At 25.1% G+C, this 26,327-nt stretch overlaps 1 protein-coding gene across 1 annotated transcript; it reads right to left on the bottom strand.

The window, feature by feature from the left end:
• Positions 1 to 22: 22 nt before the first annotated feature.
• Positions 23 to 25,828, bottom strand: LOC129962639 (protein SDA1 homolog). The gene is made up of 21 exons (XM_056076503.1): positions 25,629 to 25,828; positions 25,245 to 25,349; positions 23,834 to 23,932; positions 22,171 to 22,353; positions 19,419 to 19,484; positions 19,013 to 19,105; positions 16,688 to 16,768; positions 14,747 to 14,848; positions 13,463 to 13,535; positions 13,120 to 13,223; positions 12,574 to 12,631; positions 11,915 to 11,973; positions 11,530 to 11,606; positions 10,475 to 10,572; positions 9,254 to 9,330; positions 8,399 to 8,534; positions 6,247 to 6,389; positions 3,455 to 3,717; positions 3,286 to 3,370; positions 832 to 984; positions 23 to 123 (listed from the first exon to the last, which is right to left on the bottom strand). The coding sequence occupies exons 1-21, from the start codon at positions 25,716 to 25,718 to the stop codon at positions 79 to 81; spliced, it is 2,190 nt and encodes a 729-aa protein (XP_055932478.1). The 5' UTR covers positions 25,719 to 25,828; the 3' UTR covers positions 23 to 78.
• Positions 25,829 to 26,327: the final 499 nt, after the last annotated feature.

Here is a 26,327-nt window from a genome sequence, read left to right as displayed (position 1 = left end):
AAAAATAATTTTGTACAATATATTCAAAGGTATTTCTTTTTATTTACATAATCTTCACAGATTAACTATACATACAAATTAGTGCTTTTTCTTGCGTTTCAATAGAGCATTTCTTAGAGCCACCTGCAAATGAAATCGATACACACATTTTATTTAGATGATGAAATTTCACATATTTTTAAATTTAAAAACTAATATGTTTATATAAACAGAAGAAAGTAAGATTTTCTTTTAATAATTAGATTATAGAAATGTATAAAATATTAGAATTTGAATATTTTACATTTTTTTTTATAATAACAATTCTGAACTCGCCAAAATTCAGTAAAGTATTATTTATCACTTAATCTTAGGCAGTTAGTTTGATTACTGATAATAAGTTCCTTCATTAATATAGCAGAAAGTATTATTTGCAATACTGCTCAGATAAGAGTAAATGTTGCTTAAGTTATTATATCCACATCTATATTTAGTAGAGCAACCACTCTTATATGGTCAAGAGAGGGTAAAGAATACAGGGATATATATGATATAATTTCCAATTACATTGGTTCTCATTATTTAAGGGATCAGATATGGCCTAAGAAAATATGGACAATCCTTCATAATACTATTTTTCATTCATATTGTTAACTATTATTTGTTCTGTAATTCAAATTATCACAACCTCGGAACCCTTGTGTTAAAAATAGTCGCTATTCTAACAGACTGTGAATTTAATGTCAGGTATAAATTAATAGTTCCTAACCATGTTTAAGTTACATTTTAAATAAGGAATAATTAATGGCAAATAACTATGAAAATCAGATTCTAGTCTGAATAATTACTTACTTGTTTGTCTCTAAACGATCGCTTCACCTTAGATCGAACTTTATGTTTAATCATCATAAATGCCTTATTTTTCTTTTGTTGCTTTTTGGTTTTACTTGCATGAGGGTTTTTCTCTTTTTTCTTTCCAAACTTTTCCCTGCTTTCTCGTCCTTCCTACAAATGAGAAGATATTTTGTACAGCTATCATTATCAATACATTCATTAATCATGCACAGCTGTAAAAAGCAGAAGCAAAAACAAAACATCTTTATTCTTCTTTTCGTCAGAAATAATACAAAGATCTCAGAAGAATACTTAACTGGAATTTAGTGGACAGTCATTTAAAATATATAAATGGACTTTTTAGGAAGAAGTTTATGTGTTTATTAGGATAAGCTACAAATTAAAATTTCATTTTAAACTATTTAACAGGGTTGTCACTGAAAAAAAAAAATTGATTGAATTTCCCAGCCAGAGAAATGTATTCTATTCTTTCACGCAGTTACCGAAGTCTCGCGAATGCTCATTAACTTCAATTCGGGAATCTCGCATATAAAGAACAAATGTCTCGCAAATCAAAACTGGATTTATCTATATAAAAAAAGGGGGGGAGTGAGTAGAAGTGGAGCGAATTTTTCCATCACAGAATCTCGAATGACATTGCTTCGTTTTTGGAAATTGTGACTACGATCTTTTATTCTGGCTATCTTTATAAATCGGCATTTTCTAAATGGGGGAAAAATAACTAGAAATTTAAAAATTCCCCGTATTTCCCAGTTTTTTTTTTTTTAATTCCCTGTGTTTTTCAGGTTCTCCCAGTAGCATGGCAACCCTGTTTAACAGAACTTCTTACCCTTTCAGGAAAAGATAATTTGAATCAGTATTTTTTTTAAATCATCCATTAACATTGTTATTAAAGTGAAGTGAGTAGTAGTATGAAAGTGTTACAATTTCTGGTTATTTTTTATTTAAATTCTATTCTTTTCATATTTAATTTTATAAAAAAAAATAGAATATAATTTAAAAAAAAATACTAATCATATTATTTAGATATTTTCAATCAATTAGCATACAAAATGTAGGAACTCATTTAATAATAATAATGCAGTTTGTCTTTATGTCTTCATGTAAATGTAATATGATTACAGAAAAATAAGTATTTAATTAAAATATAAAGGTACTATAGAAAAATTCAATTATTTTGTGTAAATTTATTTAATTTCTTAGAATTCAAAGGGAATATATTAATTTCACATGGTGATGACAGAACATAAGGGAACAATCAGGGAATTTTATCAACTTAAAAAACTTATAAAAAATCTAAAAATCAGAAAAAACTGCCATTGAGAGCATTTCAAGCCATTCATGAGCGGGATTGGCGATTTTGGGCAGTCATTTCTCTGCATCCAAAGATAATATGGCCAAAACCATCAAAGCAACAACAACCTGTGATAGTTTTCTTTCAAGAGTATTATGACTTTTTGAAATTTCTTTATAATAAGAGCAATAAGCTGATGATTGTGGCTTAAAACAAACTTAATGAAACTTTCAGAAAGATCGGTTTTTACATTTCAAAGAACCGCCATAGTTAATAATTTTGGTTCAACCTACTTTTGCAATCTTAATATATAACATTGCAATGATAATATATATCGTTGTTAAAAACGATAAGGATATTTCACCATGGCAACAATAATGTTTAGAAAAAATTCTTCGATCAATAAAGATTGTCTATGAGAGAATATAAAAGAACAAGCAATCATTGCAAGAACTGTTTATGACAGTATTCAAGTAAATTAAGGAATAAGTAAATCTGAAGAGTCAAAACAACTGATTTTAAATGTGAGGAATCCAAGATGAAGTGAGGAATCAAATATGAAGAGTATAAAAAGAAGTAAAAGAACAAAGTAAAAATTTGAAAAGGAAAAGGGAAGAAAAATGTCAATTTAAAGAATTAAAAGAAAAAAAAATCTTGAGGAAGCTCAAAAAGAGAGTTTAAGAGTTCAGAAAGAAATTGCAGGCCAAAAAACTTTTTAATTCACTTAATGAAGAACTGGTTATTTTAAACTAAATATTTTTTATTAGAATTTTAATACTGATGTTAAAATTTTAAAATTAATAATTATTATTTTTAATTTTTTGTATTTTAAATATAATAGACAAGTTTTTATTTCTTACTGGAAATATTATCTGTAAGTTGGAACCTTATATATAGCATTATTTGTAAAAATAAATTAATATAAATGCTTTTATATTCATTTACAAAAGTGTCAGTTTTTGATTTGTTGAACGAAGAAAACTGAATTAATATTTTGGTAGTTCTGCTGTAAATAATTTCATTCTGACCTATTATATAAATAACTAATATAACAAGATGAATAAACATGTTAATTCATCTTATTTTATAAGGAGAAGAGCAACTATTTATTAGATGGATGGCTTGGAGCCTACATGAAAGGAATAAAAAATATTTACCATGACAGTTGCCAATCTTGTTTCTTTATCAGCTTTTGGTTTTTTGTGCAACCTTTCTATGTCACTCAAAGAAACCACTTCATTTCTGTAAAAAAAAAAAAGTTATTAAAATATAAATGCATGTTTTATTAAATAAATTTGAAAAATGCTTATTCAAAATGCTATTTACTTTTTAAGCTCAGGCTCCTTTTCCATACTCTCTGCTTTCCGTTTCTTTCCTTTTGCATATTGCACTTGATTTGCAATTTGTATTGCTCTGATTTTTTGAAATTCCTCTTGGGATAAAATACGAGAATGTGAAATAGTCTCTGCTTTCATTTTTTCATCTTCAACAGTCTCTGAAACTTTCGCGTTGGTCTTCTCTTCTGTCTTAACCTTATTTATAGCATCACCACTTTCATCCAATCCATCTGTTGTCCCCGGCTTTTTCTCCTAACATAAAAAAAAAGATATTTTTTATGATGAAGAAATGCATATACATTAATTGTTTAAAAAGTGAAAATGATTACTATCTCTTATTAAAAATTTTCAAGTGCTAAACTACAAAAATTTCAATTTTATATAAATATGTAAGATAACAATGGATACTATGTTGGCAGTTCAAGTTTTTTCTCCAAATATCATCATTTTAGAAAATTAACAAAATTCTATGAATATACAGATTTAATGTCTCTTCAGATAAATCATAGCATTTACCAATAACATGTTACTCATGAAGTATCCAATCAAATAAGAAAGGTGTTGTAATTGGCATTTTTGAATTTTCAGAAGGTTATCAGAATGTTCCTATCCATTAAAAAAAAGTAATGTGCACATAGAATAAGAATTTTCCTAAATGGAATCAATGAGGCAAGCTTCATTTTTTTAAGGCCACATTTATTAATTTATATGAGGAAATACAGTACTACTACATTTTTATGTTCTCTCCTTAATAGTTTTCTCACTATTCATATTTCTTTGTTAGTTTCTTCAAATTTCTCCCATGATCACAATGCATTAACATTTACAGATTCATTTAGTGAATTTTAATTATTAAAATTCTGAAATCAATGTCTATGCTTTAACATTTTACACAATAACAAGTGGGTGAGGGATAAAAATATTGTAAAATAACATTGTAATTAATCAGAAACATTTTGAGTAAGCATAGCATCTTTAGAGAGGGCTGAAACCATCGTGATTATCTTTAAAATATTTGAAGGCAAGTAGAAAGGTAAAGAGATGCAAATAGATGTGTATTTTGGACTACATATTTAGGCAGAAAGTGATAATTATGCTTTTCTTTTAGAATAAATGCTTCAAAACAACGTAAATGCAATACTAGTTATTCATATTTATATGCTACATGCAGAGAAAGAACAATTATTGCATCAAACATCATATGCAACTCCATTCCTATATTGTGAAAGATAATAAATTTAACAGAAATATATTAACACGATATTTTAATAACCCTTCTCCGAGCCAGTGGATAAGCAGATGCACAAAATACAATTAACTAATAACAATCAGCAATACATTGAATATTTATTAAAAATAAGCCTCAGATAAAAGAACAAATCTATATATACATATAAAATGCTAACATATGTAATACAGAAATCGCACTTATTAGCGAATGGCAACAATTAAATGTAAGCAAGCCATCCTATGAATTTTAGATTGCTTCATTGAAAATTTTTATATATGCACAGAGTTCAACATTTTGAACAGAGCTGTAAAATATTATTAAATATGCTCTTGAGAGGATCTGCCATGCCATCAAAAAGTGCATTTAATCAGAGGAGAAAAAAGAAATTAAAAAAACAGGCTTCAAACAAAATGTTTAAATAAAGCACAAAAATGCGTTTAACCATTGCCAGATGGGTATTGATGAAAATTTACCCATGGAAAACACCATTCATATTTTTTAAAACAATTGCCTTACAAAAATAATTTTAATTCTCAAAAGCTACCTTTCTAATGATATCAGCTCCATTTCCTACATTTTCCCTTTAATTTTAATGATAGTATTTAATTTAATTTGATGCACTCTTTAAAAATGTTTTTAAATGTTATGTTGGAATTCAAACTCATCCATCAAAACTTCAATTGTGTGCTTTTATCATTCATTAATTCTGTAGCAGAATTTTCATTTCCACTTTTATGCTGTAATATGTACAGTTTTTAATTTCCATTAAACTAATTCAACTGAACTCAGATTTTTTAAAAAAATGCATTTCACATTAATTATTCAAAAGCCTAAAATTTAAATAATCTAGGTAAACAAACTGGTCACCAAAGATGGGTAATACTATATATTACTAATAAGAAGTGTATAATAATTACCTTGTTTCCTTAGCATTTTAGCTTACGTAAGTGGCTTCATGCAATTTATGCTTTTACACCAATTGCGTGTTATTTTTGAAGAATGTAAAACTAATATTATATAATATTTAAAATTAAATGTTGATTCTATTTTTTTAATAAAATTGCTAGGAATATTACAATATAAATGGAGCAAGAAAAAAAATTTATATTATGTACACAAAACAATTATTTATAGCATCTTTATTTGTTACATTTATCTTTTTAATGAACAGCATATTTCAGAATTTTTGTAAATATATAATGTCAAAGACAATTTTTATTGTACTGTCTTTGTCTTTTTGTTGTTGTTGTTGTTGTCTTTTTTACCAGAAAATTATTTTTTAGAAAATGTTTGCCTTTTACAAGTTTTAATATAATTATTAACTCCAGCTTACAAAAGTACATTAAATCAGTGTAAAAAAAGAGTCCTTGTATTTTGTAAAATATTTTTAATTTTAGGTAAAATTATATATAGAATGCACATACACCTTTTTTGCTTTAACAAATGTTTATTAATCATTAATCTGAAAAATGTATCAGTTGCTTCGTCATAAAACAGATTCCAAGCTCATCAAAATTTAGGAATATATATATAAAAAGGACAAAACTTACTTTATCATCATTTTCCTCTTCTTCCTTGCATTCCTCCTCCTCTTCATCTTCTTCACTTTCATAATCATCTCCATCAGGTAATTCATCTTCAGAATGGGAAACATCAATCCAACTACCATCGCTGTCATTCCCTTCATCCACTTCTATGATTAATTATTAAAATAATTATCAACATAAACACATAAAAAACTACTACACAAGTTTGTTTTCACAAAACAGAATAATAGTAGAGAATATTTTTAATTCAACCCTTTATACTCAGAAAAGAAATTCAATGCATAATTATTCACCTAATACAATTATTTGTTTATTGCTCTGCAAAATAAATATACATAATTGTTTTAAGTCGAATTTCTTTAAAAAAATTAATCTACTTTTTTTTTTTTTTACAATTTTGTAGGCATTTTCAACAATCAAATTGAAAAATAAATAAATAAAACATCAAAATAATGCACTGCTTTGAATGGTGAGCAAGAGGCACCATCTGATTTCAAAGAGTTAAAAAACAGAAGATAAGCAAAATCCTCAATAATTAATTTTATTGATTTAAAGATTTAAAATACATCTAGGAACTCTTTAAAAATATGTGAAATTTCATCTTCCATTTATATGAAAATTCTTCTCTCATTCTAAAAAGAAAATAAATAATCACAACTATAAATATTTTATACTGAAATTTTAAAAATTAAAAACACTTTTGCTTTTTAAAAATTTGAACGGAAATTTTTGGCATTTAGAATTATAGCTTTTTTTTTCCGAGTTATTTAATCAATATGATTTTCTGCACTACTTAGAATGCCATTTATTCATATTGTAGAAAATTTTAAATACCTATAAAAATAATAACTATAAAAATTTTGTAAAAAAAATCATAGAAAGTTGGATAATATGCAAGGAAGTGTTTTACATTCTACACAATGCTTTAAAAAAATAATCCCTCCTCCTGGTTAAAATGAATACCCGCATTTTGTGAAACAAATAAAATTTGTTCCATGAAAAATTTCTTTGTCATTTTTAAGGTTTCTTTTTTTTTTCCTCTAAGTTAGAGTAAACAAATGATTTAGAGTATTCTATACTTCTAAAATAGATATTCACCCAAAAGCTAAAGAATTGTGTATGTAATAGAACTGCATGGAGCTAGTGCATGTTTTATTAAAACTTTTTTTACAATGATGGGATCTATTCTGGAGAGAGGGGGAGGTAAATTTGTTTTAAATTTATTTAACCAAAGAAAAAAAAAACCCAAAAATCATATACTTGAACTTAAAAAGAAATGGCAATTTTCTTTCAAAACTGAAAAAAAATTTAGGATTTTGGTAACCACGATGTATAAAGATGACAATACAAATAAAAGACGAGAGATTTTAAAAAGCCCAAAATAATTTGCTTCTGACTATCTGTCCCAAAGGTTATTATCTTAGATGAAATGATGTCACAACTGAAATTTCAAAATGATGGCCTGAGGAAGTAATATTTTCACTTTTCAGCAATGCCAGGATTAATTCTTATGCAGCTTAGAAGCGTCTTTCAAGAAATAAACTACCACTTTTTCCAAAATAATAAAAATTTATATTTAAAAATTAGCTCTTGAAACAATTCAACATCATGGTATACAAACAAAGAAGAATAATGAAAACTATACATGAAAATCTAGTAAATATTTTGAAAAAATAATTCCACATAATATCCTCGGCAGAACTACAATAAAATCAAGAAAAACAAAAAATTTCGTAATAAAAAAAAATGCAGAAAGCATGTATGTAAGAAGCATACTTTTCCTCATATGCCTGAATGATGTTGAATAATATAAACTAAAATTTTAATAAAATTTGTTCTTTATTACAACTAGAACGGATAGTATGGATCACATAGAGCATATGCACTTTAAAAATGTTTCTACTTCTGCATGAGCAAAGAAAGCATGATTTAGAATTCAACACATACTTCTGCAAATCTTTAGGTCAATCTTTGTTGAGCATGCTCCCCAAAGTTTTTTTTTTTTTTAAAGTAATTATTGACATAACATTACAATTATTATAATTTAAAGTCACATAAAAAAAATTGCTTTACAAGAAGTTATAAGCATAATAGTAAAATTTTTTAAAGTATACAGGAAAAAAAAAGAAAAAGAATTGAACAATAATAATATTACCAGCTTTAACATCATTAATTTCAGCAGACGGATCAAGAGACAGAGCTTCAGTGCCAGGGATATAAGATTTAGCACTTGAAGCACCGTACTCAAGTTTCTTGGTATCAATTTGCTTAGTTGCTTCTGTAGGTCTGCTCTGTAAATGATGCAAAAATACAATAATTAATTCCATTCAAATAATTTCTATGAATTGTTCTGATAACTCATTTTTTTAATAAAAGTTCAAAAATTAAAGTTACATGCAATCTTTTATTATACTTTAATTTAAAAATAAAGTTTTTGAAAATCACATACTACAATTTGAATATATTTCTTTTTAGCAAACAAAAATGCCTATTTCAAGCTTTTTAATTTCCTAGGAGAGAAATAAAAGAAGGGGGGGGGAAAAAAAAGTAAATCCTCACTGTCTTATACATAATAGTATATCAAGTACAATCTTCTAGTCATAAATAATGCTAAAAACAGCTACCTTTATTATCAACTACAAAATATTAAGTGGTGTTTTTTTTAAATATTATTATTATTCCTCTTGAAAAATTGCGATGAGAAGGGGGGGGGGGGGGTAATGATAATATAAGGCTTGTTAAATCATGATATATTCTGTTCTGAAACCTCAGAATTAATGCTTAGTGTGTTATCTGTTTTTTAAACAAATAATGATTGAAATAACTCTGCCAAAAAAAATATAATAACAAACATTAATGGCTAAAATCAATAAGGTAATTATCTGATATAATTTTATCAACTAAGAGTCTCACTTCAGATTATGAAATGATATAACTAGTTATATTGCTATAATGTTACAAGATTACTGATTTTATAGAAAAAACAAGGTATGAAAAAAAGGGCTCTTACCCTAAATCGACGATGAAGCATTTTTGGATTAATCTCCCTAAACAATCTGATTAATGATTTGGCAGCCATTTGCACATCTGAAAATAATTTACCATTTATAAGTATTGAAATCTCCAGAGAAAATTTAGTGCACAAGAAAAATTCATTGAACTTCTTTAAATGTAACTTTAAATTTGGGGCCTACAAATAAAGTTATAATTTAATATATAGTATTATTTAACAACTCTAATATAATAAGCAAAACAGATTGGTTACAAATAATTCAACATTAAAAATTGTTTCTTCTGAAATCTGACAAATTGCAGACAAAAATACAATGAAATTTTTGGAAACTATGAGTATGTCTCCATGATTTGCACAATCTACATCAATCAGAATATGTAAATGCTTAATATATATTAGAATTCTTCAGCAATCAAACAAAAGTCTGAAAATTACAAAAAATCAAAACAGAAAATAATGGAATGATTTTGCATTATTACTTTCTCAGGCAAAGGACCTTTGTCCTATATCGCATAATATTTTATTGGTATTGGCCACAATAACATTATTATCTATATAATGTTATTATTACCAATTTAAGAACATCTCACAATTTTTTTAGTTGTTAACATTTTATACAATAAATCAACTCAGAAGTCAATAACAATGATTTTTAAAATAGGATAAAAATTTAGAATACCAAATTAAAAGCCTTTAGAATTAAGAATTAGAAGCCAAATTAAAGGCCTTTTTTTTAATTAATATATTAAAAGTTAAATAATAAAGTTGAAATTTTTTAAATATATTCTTATATAATTTATTGAACATATGTGTTGATAAAACATTTTATTCTGTTTTAGTTATATAAATTTTCTAAATTACTTATTATTGAATTTCAATTATACTATTCATTTAATTTTTGATTCTTTGGATTCTATTTTAGCCACATTAAATATTTTGAAGCTTTACCTTCCTTATAAAATAGTGGGGAAAAAATAGAAAATAATACACTTCTATATAAAAATAACTATGCATTAATTCATTACATAATATATATCCAGAACAACAACCAATATAAAAATTATTTCTATTCCTATAAAAGTTTGAGGATTTTAAAGAGAAGAATGCAGTTTATGTAGATGAACATCCTGCCAAACTATTTACACGAACTTTTGTTTTGGTAAATCAATGATAAAAACATTAAAATAAATAATTTATTATATAAAAAAGAATACATACTTTTATCTTTATACTTTTCATACTGAGCTAAGTCATGCAACAGATCTTGATCAATTGCTAAAGGACATCTTGCACAAATCTCTCTGATTGAATTTATGCTAAAATAAAATTTTGCAACTTTATAAAACACAATTTGACAATATATATATTAATGTAAATAGCGAAAATCCTTTTTTCATGTGTAATTGGTAGTGAAAATATGAAGTTAGCAACTAGCAATTAAAATGATCAAAAATGGATTTCATGTTAACATTATATATATATATATATATATATATATATATATATATATATATATATATATATATATATAAAAGTTGCATTATAATATTGATACAATATTTTTATAATTATATAAAATAAATGGAATATATGAATAATTCCATTTTAAAACAGTATTTTCATTATACACATAATATTTATTTTTATTACTAATTCCATTATCCAAAAAGAGATAAAACAGAAAAGAGATAAATTTAACAACTTAATACTCAAAAAGATTCTAGAAAAATTTTGTACAATTAAGCAAGTGATAATTTGAGAGGGAAAAAAAATCAATTAGAGTTATTATCATTGAGTTCTTTTCTAATGATCAATATTTACTTCAAAGGAATAAAAAAAAACAGCATTGAATTAAACATAACATGTGAAAGAATTAAGATTAATGAATAAAAATTCAAATGCAATATACAAATTGTAAACCACAACCACATTTCTACAATCAAATTCTCACACATTTATTAGAAAGAATGTAAGATCAGATAAATAGCAATCATGATGCCTTTAAAAGCTCATTAACAATAACAATGTGGGAAATATAATACATAATTTTATTTGATGAACATTTTTTTAAAAAAATAAGAAACAAATGACAATGTTATTTATTATACTAATAAGTATTTTATATTTGTGCCGATTTTGAATATTTAGCAAATGAAGTTAGGAGGAAAGGAACAGAAGGAGGAAATTTGTTCATTGCAGTATTATTAACTACTAAAGAAAAAAAATAAGGTAATATTTATCTAAAAATGTGAAAAATGAAAATATCAGCTTACCCAACTGTTATGACTTCAGAAGAATTTCTTTCTGTTACAAAATTGTATAAAATTTCTTTGACTACTTCTTCAACTGACTGAAATGAACATTACTAACATTACAAGAATGTAAAATCAAAATATCAAATACACAAAGAGAGAGAGAGAGAGAGACTGATAAAACTGAAATAAACAGTAAAAAAAAAAGGCAAACATGAATTCCATACTTAAATTCAACAAATGAATAACAACATTGTTTTATCTAGTACAAACAAACTGAATTAAGGAAACTGTGCTGTAAAATAAGAGAAATTTAAATGTTTAAATCTTTCTTTAAAATGCAAAGTAAAATGTCCAAATTTGAATTACTCAAAATTAATGTTTAAAATTGCAAGAAAGGACTTACATCTGGTGGCACATATTCATGAACAGCCTGAGCAGCACACATCAAAATCTTGGTGACATCTGAAAAATTATTTAATCAATTTATACATTCGTTTTATTCATTGACAAAAAAAAAAAAATATCTTAATTTTTTTTATACATTTTAGTAATTTTAATTCATAATTTGTCATTTTAACTAGATTCCAGGAAGTACTGAATATTTGATAATTTCAAACAAAAATTCAACATAAAAAAACTTTAAAATAGCTAAATAATAGTTAAAATTGGAAAAATTTGTATTTAAAAACATGGAAATGACATACAATATTTGATGGCATAAGGCTTTTCTGAATAAATTATATATACATTCAACCAGTTTCATAAAACTGCTGAAAAAGGAAGTTATATACAGATGAAGGAAGTTACATATAACTATAATAAATTGAACATATTTCGTTTTCAAACTTCACTTTATAACTTGTTTTGACGGCTTGGAATTCTCATAAATTTTAAAGTGAAATGACGAAAAGCTTTACCAGAAAATTTTAAATATCTAATTTTCTGCATTCTTATGAATTTAAAAATCAAACAGAGAATGTCCGTTGAAATAATAATTTGTAAACAACTGAAGCATAAAAGAGCAACACGATGTTAAAATGTGGAAAATGGAAGGACTCTTACCTGTTTGGCGTGGCTTGATAAATCTTCTCAAAAATGGGTAAAAGTTTAAAACCAGAAGCTGCAATAAATCAGAAGAAAAAAAAATCAATTTTGAATACATGTTAAAAAATACTTAGAGCTTGACTGAAATAAAATTTTAATCAGTGATCAATCAAATCTGATAATCTATTTTGAAAAAACATCATTAACTACTAACATTTTTATGCAGTTAGTCAAGAATTAAAATATGACCGTATTTCACATTTCATGAAAAAAATTTTAGTCAAATGTATGCTTAAAAAATACTTATATAATTTATAGTTATAAAATAGTTTAAGTTTTAAAACTTTAAAATTACTAACTGCTTTTCCTAATTTTTCAAACACAAAATATTGTTCAAAAGTGAAGAATATATTTTGCATTTTCTTCAATCATTAACAGTTAGGTATATAGTAAATTAAATTCTTATTACAAAGTTATTCATAAGTTGAGAAATAATATTACAAAAACTTTAAATAATCTGACAAAAAGTTTTTAAAATATATGTGTATTTATAAAAAAATTTACCTGATGAATGCCAATAAGTCTTGAAATGAAATTCATGATTAACAATTTAACATTAAAGCCTTCATTTGTCTTTTGAAGACGTCCAAAGAGTTTTTCAGCAAGCCCTAAAAATGTCAAGAGAATACACATTATAAGCTATTCAGTTTTAGCTCTCATCTAAACTCCATATCATGAATAATTTTTAAAAAAAAATAATTGATGAAAATCAAGTTTAAAAAAAGATATTATATTCATTCTAACTTATTGCTTACAAAAGAAGACAGGTGAAAGAAATTCATAATGCTTCATTTTAAAAATTAAATTATTGAAGCAAGATATTATTTTACAAGAAAAAATTAATTACCAAGAGGATCATGTAGAAGATGAATAGCAGCAAAATTAACAGTTTCCTGGTTCTTCTTTCGTTTTTTGGATTTCTAAAACAATGAATGCAAAAAAACACTTTAATACAAAAATTATTAACTATTTTTATGTGATAATTGACTATATATAATAAATTAATTTTGACCAAAGTGTAAAAATTATTGATGAAACAATTATTTAAAAATTGTTAATGCCTTAATAAGGGGGAGATAGTATAATATTTCATAATAAGAATATTATAATTAAAGAAGGGGTTTAATAAATTGAACCTCTAATAATAATAAACTAATAATAAACCCCTCCTTAATATTATAATTAAAGAATTTGTTTAAGATTTCCTTTAAGCACTAGTCCAGTGTTAAAAGTTATATTTACTAAATGCACGATAAAAGTAGCAAGGAAAATTTTGATCCACAGTTGCTAGCTAGAAATTTTAACTAGACATTGAAAATTAAAACATCGACCAGAGTTTCAGTACCAAATTATATAAGACTGTTATTACATACCTGATTTGAAAATGCTTTATAAAATATTCAAATAAAATAAATAAAGTTTAAAAGGTCTTTAAAAAATGAAAATATATATTAGACAAATACTTAAAAATAAGAAGGAAAATAAAGTAAAAACATTATTTTAACTATTTTTTTAATTAACTATAGATAATTAGGTGTAATACTTTTGTCTAAAATTTAAAAAAAACTCTATAAATAAGATTATTATTAACTAAAATGCAAATTACAACTCAAAAGGCCATTACAGTATTCCTTTCCATGTAAATATTCATTACTTATTTACCAACATATTTGCCTTACCGAAAATCACAAAATTCTTCAAATAAACATACATAAATGGAAATTACTTAAATGATAGATCTCTTGCTTAAAGGATGATGACTGAATTATAAATTAAGGACTGCATTAAGGATTAAAAGAATTATTTAAGAAAATATTATATAAGTCCCTAAATAGCATTAGGAGAAAAAGATTACTTTTTTTATAATAGGAAATGTAGACATAAATTCCTGAACAGAAAATACAAAAATATTATTATAACAAATAAAAATATGGCTAGATAATGTAAAATGATTTTAGCTACTCTGGGATTTTTCATAAAATGTTGCAACAGCATACTATAAATAGTTTCTCTGAGATTTTACAAACACGAGAATTAAATGCATTTTATAAAATCGTATATTTCTCTGAGTAATTTACAATAAGTTAAACTCTTATAATGATATATATATTTACAAAAAAATAAATCTTACCTTTAGAAGTTGTTTGGCTTTCTCGAGAATTTTCTTTCTCTTTCGAGTTTTCTTATTTACTTTATGAGACTGTACAACTTCTCTCAAAGTAGGAGTATCATCCTTTATCAAAACAAAGAATTTAATTAGACAAAGAAACAAATTAGTTCATTATATAAAGGTTAATAATAAATAATTAATGATAAAATATTATATCTTTAAAAGATACCATGTAAAATAACCCAAATCTAAAACAATAACTAAAGGAAAAACTCTGAATAATTTACACAATATTTTAAGATGGCAAATTATGAGTCCAACTTTCAAACAACTCTTTTTCAGAGACTGACTTATGGATGTTAATAGTGGCAAATAAACAGTTACAGTTGATATAGCAGAAGTAGTAGCTGAAAGTATTTTTTACCTTATTAAGCAATCACAAATGTTATAGTGAAACTGTTTTCAGTGATGTTGAAGCTATACATTATTTAATGATTTACTTGATGGTTTAGATGGAGCAATCCATGTTTTTAAGCATATCGAAAATAGTTTAGTAGTAATCTATGACTGATTTATTTGTTGGCTTCGGCTGAGAGTTGTTCTACAAGGATCTACATAACTGCAATTGCGATTTGATCCTAGCCAGAAATTATTTTTATTCAATGCAAGAGACGACATTGAAGAAATATAAATCTTTCAAAATGACATTAATCTTATAGCCATTGAAATAGTATGGTTACCTCTATTAATTTTTCAATCCTTCAATACATTTTTTTTTTTTAATAATTCTGAAGTGGCTTATAAGTAGAGATAAAATGAACATGTCAAAATTATATATAAAATTTTTTTTTTACTGTTGAATTATTTAGCATTTTAATTAAATTAAATTTTTTGGTTTGTTTTTTCTTAATAACTGTCTCATAGTGCTGACCCACGATGGACAGGCTGCTTTGGAAATTTCGAATTATCACATTCAAATTTTTTGTAGTTCATTAAGTGATAATTTTATCTTTCTTTTGCAACAACCATATTTGTATCATTCTAGTGGCAACTACAATCATACTGATATTATATTTCTTCAAATTTTGGATTGATAATTTATTTTTACTATTATATATATGTGATATTCAATTGATTTGCATTCTTAAAATTAATTATTCTCTATAATTAATTTTAAGAAGAGTTGAGGTTATTGAATCAAAACCTCAACTCTGAATTGCACAGGCATCTATTTAGTTCAGGGTCTAATTTCTGTAATTTTAATTGCCCAACTTGGAATAACATTTATGCACTCGTTCAATTAAAAATTGGTAATATTTCAATCTGAAGCTACTTAAATCATGAATGAGTTTCTACACTCTCTGTAATTGATCGCTACTTTACTATGATGAAAGTCATTTATCTGGTTATGATTTTAGCAAATAACTTAAAAAGCTGTTAAAAAATTGAAAATTCTATTTTATTCATGAGCAAGAAGAAAGCTCTGATTCAAAGAAAACTCATTTCATTCATATTTATCAGAAGACTTATTTCACGCACACACTTACACAATGTTCTCTCTAACACTGCAATAAATTCCTAATCAAAATTTAAAATTAATTGAATGGATATTCAGATCTAAATTATTATTATTAAATGATGTAGAATTTTAAGCATTGTCAAAAGTAAATAATATGATAATTGGTTAATAAGATTGCAGCAAACTACCTTTTGTTAATTATTTCATCTATTAATTAAAAATCTTAATATCATTCAAAAAACAGAATTTAATTGATAATAGAAATATAGAGCACTGATGCAAGTTAATTCTTATAAATGTTCCTAACAAGCATTTTTTATAAAATTCAAAACATTTATTTTAATGGTTTCTGAAAACTGAATAATATCAGGTTGTAAAATTTATAGAAAAAATAAGATAACACAAAACTAAAAATCAATAAAAACTTTAAAAAAACCACAAACTTCAGAATCGCTTTTCTTTTCATCGTCCTCTTCATCTTTTTCATCAATATTCAGGAAAAAGTGTATTGCTTTAACCAGCAACTAAAAAAAAAATTGTAAACAAAACTCTATTACTTTTAAAAGACCGAATCATAAAATAAAATTTATATTATATGGGATAAAACATGAAAATTACAATTTTAATACTTCTCATCTAATCCATGAGATTTTAGTTATTTTATTAAAAACTGCAAATCAAAAAAAAAAAAAAAAAATTAAAATGACCCAAAAATTAAAACTTTATAAAATATAGCTCACACATTTTGAAAGTTCACTACAGGATCATTTACAAGACTCAGTAAATTCTTAATGATTTTTAACAAAATAATATTACACTATAATGGCATATTTGCAATTGTACTTTATCAAAAGACAATGCCTGAAAATGAAAAACTTTTGGGTACAAAAACTCTGTCAAGCAATATATATTAACTCATAATGCCGAGTTAAATTTTATGAATAATTAATTGCTAGGATATTAATCAGTATGTTAAGAGTTCCATTTACGCTTGATAATTAATTGAAAAACAATCATAAAACATTCAGATTAAGTAATCTCTATGGCTTTGCATTTAAACAAAGGTTTGAAATGAAGAATGTCTTTTAAAGTATGAGATTCTGATTAGGCAATCTGTATGGCATTGCATTTAAAAAGAGGTTTGAAACAAAGAATGACAATTTTAAAATATGTAAATTTTTTTTCTTCTTTGAATCAAAATTGATGAAAATTTCTGAATCTACAAAGTTACTAAATTTAATTTAATAAATTATCTGACAATAAAACAAGTCTTTTGAAACCTGTGAAGTCTTGGTTTTAGAAATTATCAATTTCATATTACAGAAATAACATCATCCAGTAGTTAAAGTGCTTTTTTTTTCTTTCTAATTGTCAAGATAATAATTCAAATATAATAATTTTTTTTTAAAAATCAGTTAGAGTAGTGTTTTCTAAATTTTCTCATATATGCTTCAAAGATATATTCTCTGACCTTCTACATAAAATTGTTCACATTAGATAAGGTGACAAATGTCTTGCACAGTAAACTTTAGTGAACCTTACTGAGTTTATCATGCTTAGTTTTTGATATACTATTAATAGTACCTAAAAAAAGAAATATGCTCTAAACAGGGTTTTTCGAATTGATAAAAACCACAATTTGACGAAGAATTGCAATATTAGTCAAAATATTTCATATACTTAAATTACTGTGCTTTGGAGTTATCGTATTTCAATAATGAGTCAAATTCTAGATAGATTTGGTTTCAAATTTGATGGGCATCTACATTTTTGATGTTAAATCCATTGCCAAATTTTATCATATAGTTCTCTTCGAATTGTAGTTCAGGTTAACTTATGTTCGAACATCAGATAAATTTCCTCTGAATGAATTTCATTCAAAATTTGATAAAAAGCTACACATTTCGTGTAACAACCACATACCAAATTTCATCCGTCTATCTCAAAATGTTTTTGAGTTATCTTTGTCGACGAGAGAAGTTCCTAAAAATGTGTTTTATGAAATTATGGATGTCATGTGGACATTCTTAAAAGTCTCAAGTTCATATTTTCTGATGACTCCAAACACTTTTCTATATTTAGTATACAAGATGTAAACTGAAAACCTGCAATTGAGTTAGTAATTTCATTCTTAATATGGATTATTCTAATTTAAAAAAAGAATTCATTTTTCAACTTCAAATAAGTAATTGCTTGTGATGTTTCTTTTAAATTTACTATTTATTTTTATTAAACAAAAAATATTTACTCCACTGTCAAGAAATCTAAGAAAATTTATTCCAGATGAACATTTATTACAACAAACAAAAAGTCAAATGTTTTCAGAAGCTTATGAAGTTAATTTCATGCTTGTAACTTTTAATAACTGATGAAGTCTTATGAATATATTTTTTAAGAATATTCATTACAAAAAAAAAAGTATTTTCCTGCTTTAAAATAATTCTTTGTGAAAAATGTATCAATTCAAAAAAATTACTTTAGTTAAAAATTAGAAACAAGATATGTGCTAAATAATAAAACATATAAGAGATAAAATGACCACACCACCATCCCTTTTACATTTGTTAAAAAAGATTTGCAGGAAGTAATGCATAACTGGAAAGAAGAAATAGCAACAATTGTACTTTCAATCCAAATATTTTCAAATATTCGAACAGAGTTACACAAGTCTTTCACACCAAATTATGAACTTCTATTTACACCAAATGATTTTCCTTTAAATTTTTACACGACTTGAATATTAATTATTTATAAGAAAAGCTACTTACCTTAGTGTCTTTAGAAAAACAAGCAGTAGATATGGCATTGACAGTTTTTTCGTCTCTCCATATATTTCTTCTATACAAGTCAATCATAATATCCTAAAAAAATAATTTAATGCATTGTAATATTAAAAAAATAATTTTATTACATTTTAGAAATAGTACTAAAACATTAAAAGAATTTAAATCTTTAATCAGAATTTTCATATCTAAAATAGAACCTCCTCACTGTAACTTGAACATAAAGAGTAATATTTTATTTTATCATTAAGATAATTTTTTATCTATTAAAAGTGAGAAATAAATGGGGGGATAATACCTCTAACCTGCAATTAAGTTTTAGAAACTTATATATTAAAATATATCATAAAATATGCTAATAAAACTATACTATTAAACTTGATTTACTTACCAATGACACTCTGGCTGCAGTTTTATTTTCATCTGCTAACATTTTAAACATAAAATTCTGCAAAACCTATAGTGAAAAAAAAATCAATTAAATTTAATTTAAATATTTAATATATATTTAAATTAAATTTCCTTTGTAAGAAAGTTGGAATAAATATACAATTACTTTTTTAATATACTGAGAATGTTGCAATAAAAATGTCATCTCTGCCCAAATATGATTTTGATATTCTTATTTGAAAAAATTTAAGAATCCAGTAGCTGAGACATCAATATAAAACTAAAAAAAATTTTTTTTAATGCAATTGATTTTAGAAAAGGAAATATTTTTGTGATTCAAAAATATGTATTTATCTTAATTATCTTCAACTTTTTTAAAAAACTGTATGACTTAATTATTATAATCAACTGCACATATTTAATTTTAATATTATGTTTGATAATCTGTCTTAACTGCATGCCATTGGGGAACATTAATGATGAAAGAAGTTATTAGCACACACTCTTTAGAGCTATCTTTTGTTAAGTAATAGTATGCAAGCAGTTAATACATAAACATCTTGTTTATAATAAGTAAATGATATATTACACATATAGTTAATTATTAAAATAATAAAAATAACCATCAATATGCTAAAAAGAAATTTGTTACTAAAAAGACAAAATGAGTAATTACCAATATATTGTTTTAATGAATATATTCTACAGCAAGGGCTTTCCAATTAAGTTTGAATCAATTTTCAGCGGGTTGTAACAAGTTTTTGAATGCACATGCGTCCATCCAAAATTTGCAAATATGATATGGGGCTTAAAAGTTTCATCAGATATATTTATATATCAAATGAAAATATTAGATATTTAGATATCATTTTATAAAATTATAAAACAAATGCTGAGTTTATTCACCAAAATTACTTGTTAGTCTATAAAATCTCCTATAGAAAGAACATATGCTGGAAAAACATACGAAAAAACTTTGAAAAAATTCAATACACCAAAAATGAAGTGGGTTGGTTATGTTCAGTTTCTGAAAAAATGGTTGCAACAATTAGAAATTTGAGAACCCTTGTTCTAAGGGATGTTATTCTGCCATCAGCTGCCTGCTATGGAACTGTGGTTTCATTTGACAATATAAAATGCTAGAGGTCACAAACATTCTGAAACTTATTTGGTTGAAAAAACTATAACTGTATTGTAAACATAGTATATGCTTCTTGAGGAATAGAATTTAAGCAACAGCAAGAAAGAAGGAGAAACTCTCTCTCAAATCGCAATTGGCAATAAAAGAAAATGTTAAAAGATAAGATGAAACAAGATGTTAGAAGTTGAAGTGAATTTTAATACTAAAAAATGATTGAAAGACCAAAGCAGCACTCATAGATTTCCTTATGAATGATAACATTAGGGAATAAATTAACTACTGATTAATATAAAGTCTGGTTGAACAATAATTAACTGGGAAAAAAAAACAATAGTCTAATGATTGTTATCCATATAGTTTTCTACTAAAAAAGCATATCATTTGGACTACTTTTGTGAAGAGAGAGACACAAAGATGCTTTATCTTGATGTCAGCAACAATTTCCACATTTTTCAGAAGGCTCATATATTAGTCTAGGAACGTGAATAACTCTAAGTAGCTATGAAAACATTTCAAACAAGATAAGTTCACAACATGGTGTTACTTTCATCAGAAAATATTTTTTAGAACTATACTTTTCCCTAAAGCTAGATTTGTTCAACTGTAGCTAGAAGAATAAGAATACAAAGTCACACAATGTTTTAGTCAAAACAATCCCTCAGTATTATCGAGCTTTCATGATTTAATTTGAAGAACAGAAAATGCAACAGATATCCACCATTCCATTATTAGATAGATATATTATAGATTCCATTATTTCTTTAAAAGGAATAACATAATATTCCTTAACACACGATTTATGATTCATATAATTCACCTTTTAAATTCTTTGAAATTTTGTAACAGTTTTTTTATACAGAACAAATATTTTGACTACATGTATTTAAATATGAATAGAATTATACATTAAAATAAAATTTTATAAATTCACTAATATCTATCAATGCATCAAGCAATACCTCAAAATTATTTGGATACATGAAAGAAGTAAATAAATATTATGTATATTTAAAATAAATTAAGTTTATTTATAAGTAAAAAATATATATAAAGTTTAATAAAATGTTTATTTTGGAATTCAAATTAAATTGGAAAATATCAAGTAAATCAAAAATGTCCACATACCAAATGTTTTTTTTTTTTTTTTTTTTTTTTTTTTTACTAACCACTTTCTTAAGCATTTAATAAATAATTAAAAAAAAAAGCTTTATATAAAAAAATTTTTATTTCTTGCTATTTTTTGCTTGTTAATATCAAAAAATAAATTATAAGCAAATCTCTATTTATTACATGATAACTTAAATGATTTGTGTGTTTATAAAAACTATTGTGTAAAATTGCATATCATTCTAAGGCATTAAAATAAATTTGGTTTAAGACTGACAGCAGATTTATGTTTTTCTGCATTTCAGAAGTTCACAGTAAACAAAATGGAAAAGATGCATGCTATATTGAAAGCTATATGATCAAGATCAAACCTTCATGAAATATTTTTAAAATGATTAAATTATACAATAATTTCAAAAATAATTGTAAAAAATGAAGTAGACAGTAGTGAAAGAGAACATACTATCAATGAAACATAGAAAAAAAAAAAGATATTAACACTTACTGTATTGACTTTTTGATTTTTATGCACAGCATTTATCTTTTTTAAGTCAGAGACTATATGCACTTGAACAATATCTCTCAACAATTTGTCTTGGCAGCGAAGCAATTCAAAAAATAAAGTAGTTAAATCTGTAGGAGACAACACTCCCCTGTTTCGCATCAGAATAAGAGCTTTCACAAAACACTAAAAAAACATTTTTATTTCAATAATTTCACATAGATTATTAATATAAAACAAAGAATATATGCAAAATATTTATCTAAAACTTGAATTAATAATTTCTATAAAATTAGGCATTCATATATATGTAGTTTAAAAAAAAAAAAAAAAACATCCTTTATGAGTAAGGGCATACAGGATGCTAATATGTTAGAAAAAATACAAATTTCTTATTTTTTCAATAATTCACAAATTGATGCAAGTATTCATTTGCAATTTGAAATGAACAGCAAGGATAATTAAACTTCAACTTTTAAAAAAATCAATTTTTTAGAATTCACATTTAAGAAAACTATTAAACTTTTCTCTATATTGTATATTAACTGCCTTTGGTTATCAATTGGTTCAATATGAATTTTGATTGTATTCAGTTTTATTTAAATCTTGTGTACATAATATTCATGAATCCCTCAAGAAAATATTTTTAAGTATCAAATTATGACAATTAAAAGTCATGTTAATTGAATAAACTAAACATGTTATGTTACTTAAGTATATGAACCATCCTCATAGAGTTACATTTCATGATATCATAGCATATAAAAGCATCTTTGTTTGCTTCTTTTATATTCAAACTTTTGTGTACTGTAACTTTACTTTCTTAAGCATCATGTAAACTACACAAATATATATTAAATAATAATCTGATTCCTTAATTTACAATAGAGGAAAAGTCAAAAATGTAATCTATAACTGAAAGTCAAAGAAAATATCTAAACTGCAAAAATTCAGGAAACATTTACATGACTATTAAATTATTGTCATTAAAGTGATAATTTTTTTTTAAATTTTAAGTTTGTATAAAAATCATTATGCTGTAATAGTCACAAATTTTTATCAAAATATGCTAACATTTAATTTTCTCATTAATTAAAAAAAATCACTCTCAGGAACACATTTCCACTTTTCAAAGCATATCTGTGTAAAATTTGCCAGACCTATGTTTAAAGGCCTCTCATGTAAAATGCTAAAACATGTAAACAATCACCTTTAATATTAGAAGAGATAATAAGCAAATTACTTTGCAGCTAAAAGTAAACACAAATATATCAAAAACGAATTACTTTACCAGCACAAAAATTTGTGTCAGAAAAGTACATTTTATAGTCACATTAATTTGAAAAAGGCTCAATACAATGAAGACCAGAATATTTACATCACAATGAAAAGTTACTTCAGGTTGACTAATTTTAATTTTTTTGATAAAATATTTTAGATTCGCCTATAAATAATAAGGAGAAAGAAATTTCAATTTCATTGCATAATTTACTTACATTTATTATTGTTAAAACAAAGTTTTCAAATTCAAACTGACATTTGAGCTATTTAGATTACACAGTCTAGGTTAATGAATTTATATAAATAACAATAAAAGTTCAGTATTAAAATTAAGTTAAAACGTAAATATTCATTAGTTGGAGAAAAAAAAATTAAAAGCACATACATGTCGCATGTTAGGTTGCAAAACAGTAGCATACTCTCTAAGTATGTTCATCAACTCTACATGAAAGTCTTTAAGATCCTCTTTGTAACATGAAGATACCTATAAAAATAGACATAAGTAAAATAAATGTTTAAAAAAAAACATATTAAAACTGAAAAAAAATTCTCAATACATTTATAAAAGCTATATCAAATGTTTAGAACACAATATAATCAAAATAATATAATATTACCAAAATATAATCTTATAAACAAAATACTGCACAATTATTTGTTTATACAAAGATAGCACTTTTCGAATCAAATAAGAATAATCCAATAAATAAATCCTCTTTAATTTCAGTTTGGTAAGGCATTTGAAAAGGCAGTTTGAACATTCCTATTTTTCCCCCCTTATTTTATTTTTACATTCAATCCATGAGTAAAGATAGACATGTGTATGCTTACAATAAAAATGCAGTGAAAGGGAGGTGGAGCAATATGTGCCTCCAAAAATTTATAAAAAAAATATTTGTCAGATTCTGTAACTCTTTCAAATACAATATGTCCTATTAGAAATATGCATTTAAAAATACCTTAGTTGTAAGAAAAGTAGAAGAACAAAAAAACTCTAAAAAGCATTCATATATTACTGGGACAAAAATTAGACATCTGCTTAATCCCAGAGAAAAATATTTATAAATAAGGAAGACAATCATGAAATATAGTAATTTACATTTTTATTTTTCAGAATGAACTAAAAAAGTCACACTAAATTTTTTTTTTTTTTTTTACCAAATCGATGAATGGTCTATGAATAGTTACGATAACAGGTACCATCAATGAAAACATCTTCATTACGGGATCACTTATTATGAACATATTTGCTTCACCTGATAAACATAATCAATACTTGAAATTAACTAAAATTTGAGGAAGTTCATCCTGAAATCTTTGAATATTAAATTTTGAATACTATTTGACTTTTTTTACATGCTTAAGAAGTAAAAGAATAAAACTGAGATTCTTAATGTTTAGACATAACATAATGATGTAAGTAAGCATAATAAGTACTAGATGTGGTGTAAGGTAATGATGATTGTTGTTCCTCCTTTTTTTATTCTTAGAGTAATACATATCATAAATACTGCTGTATATACATTTCAAGAATTTAAAAAATTAATTAGGATAGTAAAATCTGAACAGTAAAATTATTCATATTAATTTATTTATAGAATTTTTTTAAATGTTTCCACATTTTATAAACATTATTTACATGCCAAATAAATTAGAACATTTTTTTTTAATATTGTTTAGAACATTAATCCTCTTTTAAATAGAATAATTTTTATCTATTTGACAAACCAAAAAATATATACAGATTATTATCAATGATTTTAGGATGTAACAATAATCAATTGGAATATATTTACCTGAGCAAGAAAGTTTACTAAATCTGCAAAATTTTCATGGAATTCTTGTGGATCAAATTTGAAAAGCTTCAACTGCGCCTTGAAATGTTCATATTGTTGTTGGAACTAGAAAGGAATAATTTAAGGTTCAATAAGAAATAACATAAAAATAAATAAATAAGGAAAAAAAAGGAAAAACAGAGAAATTTTCTTAATAACAGACTTTTTTTATTTATCTTTGATACGATTTCGAAATAAATACACAAAAATCATGGCAAACACTTTGTTTGCTAGTCTATAACTGGAATGACAGATTTATCGGATAAGAATGTGAGTTTGCAGAAACAAATCTTTAATCAAAAAACGAGTATGCAAAATATTCTGTTTTCGGAAAATAAAACTTACTTCTTCATGATATGATGGTGGATCTCTTTTTATAAGATTTTGAAGTTGTAAAAGAGAAAATGTTAACTTTACACTAGTTCTTTCCTTCATTTTAAAATGTTACTGAGTTTTTAATGCATAAATTATATAGTTTCTCGATTTCTACAATTTATACATGAATTCCAATATAAACATTACCACGTGAAGTGTATTCGCTTCACTTCACAGCGGCTTCACAATGCAAAGAACGATTCACACAGTTTGAAAAGAACCGGCCAAGTTGTTACATTCATATTTAACGACATTTTTGAGGTCGTTGTAATAACTCACCTTCATAATCCATTAACCTTTAATAATTTGCTACATTTGAACTTCATTTTCATAATATTCTCAATATTAAACAATTTTGTAAAAGTACTGAATAATACTGTCTGTCCACGACAAGAATACTGCTAGACATTCGTCTATGTTTACGGCGGGCGCTATAGAAACAGGTTGCGGTAGGGATGATCCATTTTCAATGGGTGGAATCGGAAAGAAGTCTGGGGGGGTATTCTTTTTCTTGGCGTCAATGTGAAGCGATAACAGAAAATCTATTGCTCATTCGTCTTCTCGCTTTAATCGCAGTTGCACGTATCTTTATATTCGCTTAACTTATTTCTTTTATATTTTATTAATCTTTTCTTTGGTTAATATTAACTGCATTTTATTATTTAATAT

Source organism: Argiope bruennichi, chromosome 3 (assembly GCF_947563725.1).
Source record: "Argiope bruennichi chromosome 3, qqArgBrue1.1, whole genome shotgun sequence".
Lineage (NCBI taxonomy): Eukaryota > Metazoa > Arthropoda > Arachnida > Araneae > Araneidae > Argiope > Argiope bruennichi.
This window is presented reverse-complemented; position numbering and strand designations above follow the sequence as displayed.

What these genes read in the sequence shown, in the direction of transcription:
- LOC129962639 (XM_056076503.1), bottom strand. Translation starts at nt 25,718, where the DNA reads ATGAAGGAAAGAACTAGTGTAAAGTTAACATTTTCTCTTTTACAACTT. An exon ending in TAGTAAACTTTCTTGCTCAG is followed by an intron (nt 23,933 to 25,244) that starts GTAAATATATTC and finishes CTATTTTTATAG; the next exon opens with GTATCTTCATGTTACAAAGA. An exon ending in CAAGATTGGCAACTGTCATG is followed by an intron (nt 985 to 3,285) that starts GTAAATATTTTT and finishes TCTCATTTGTAG; the next exon opens with GAAGGACGAGAAAGCAGGGA.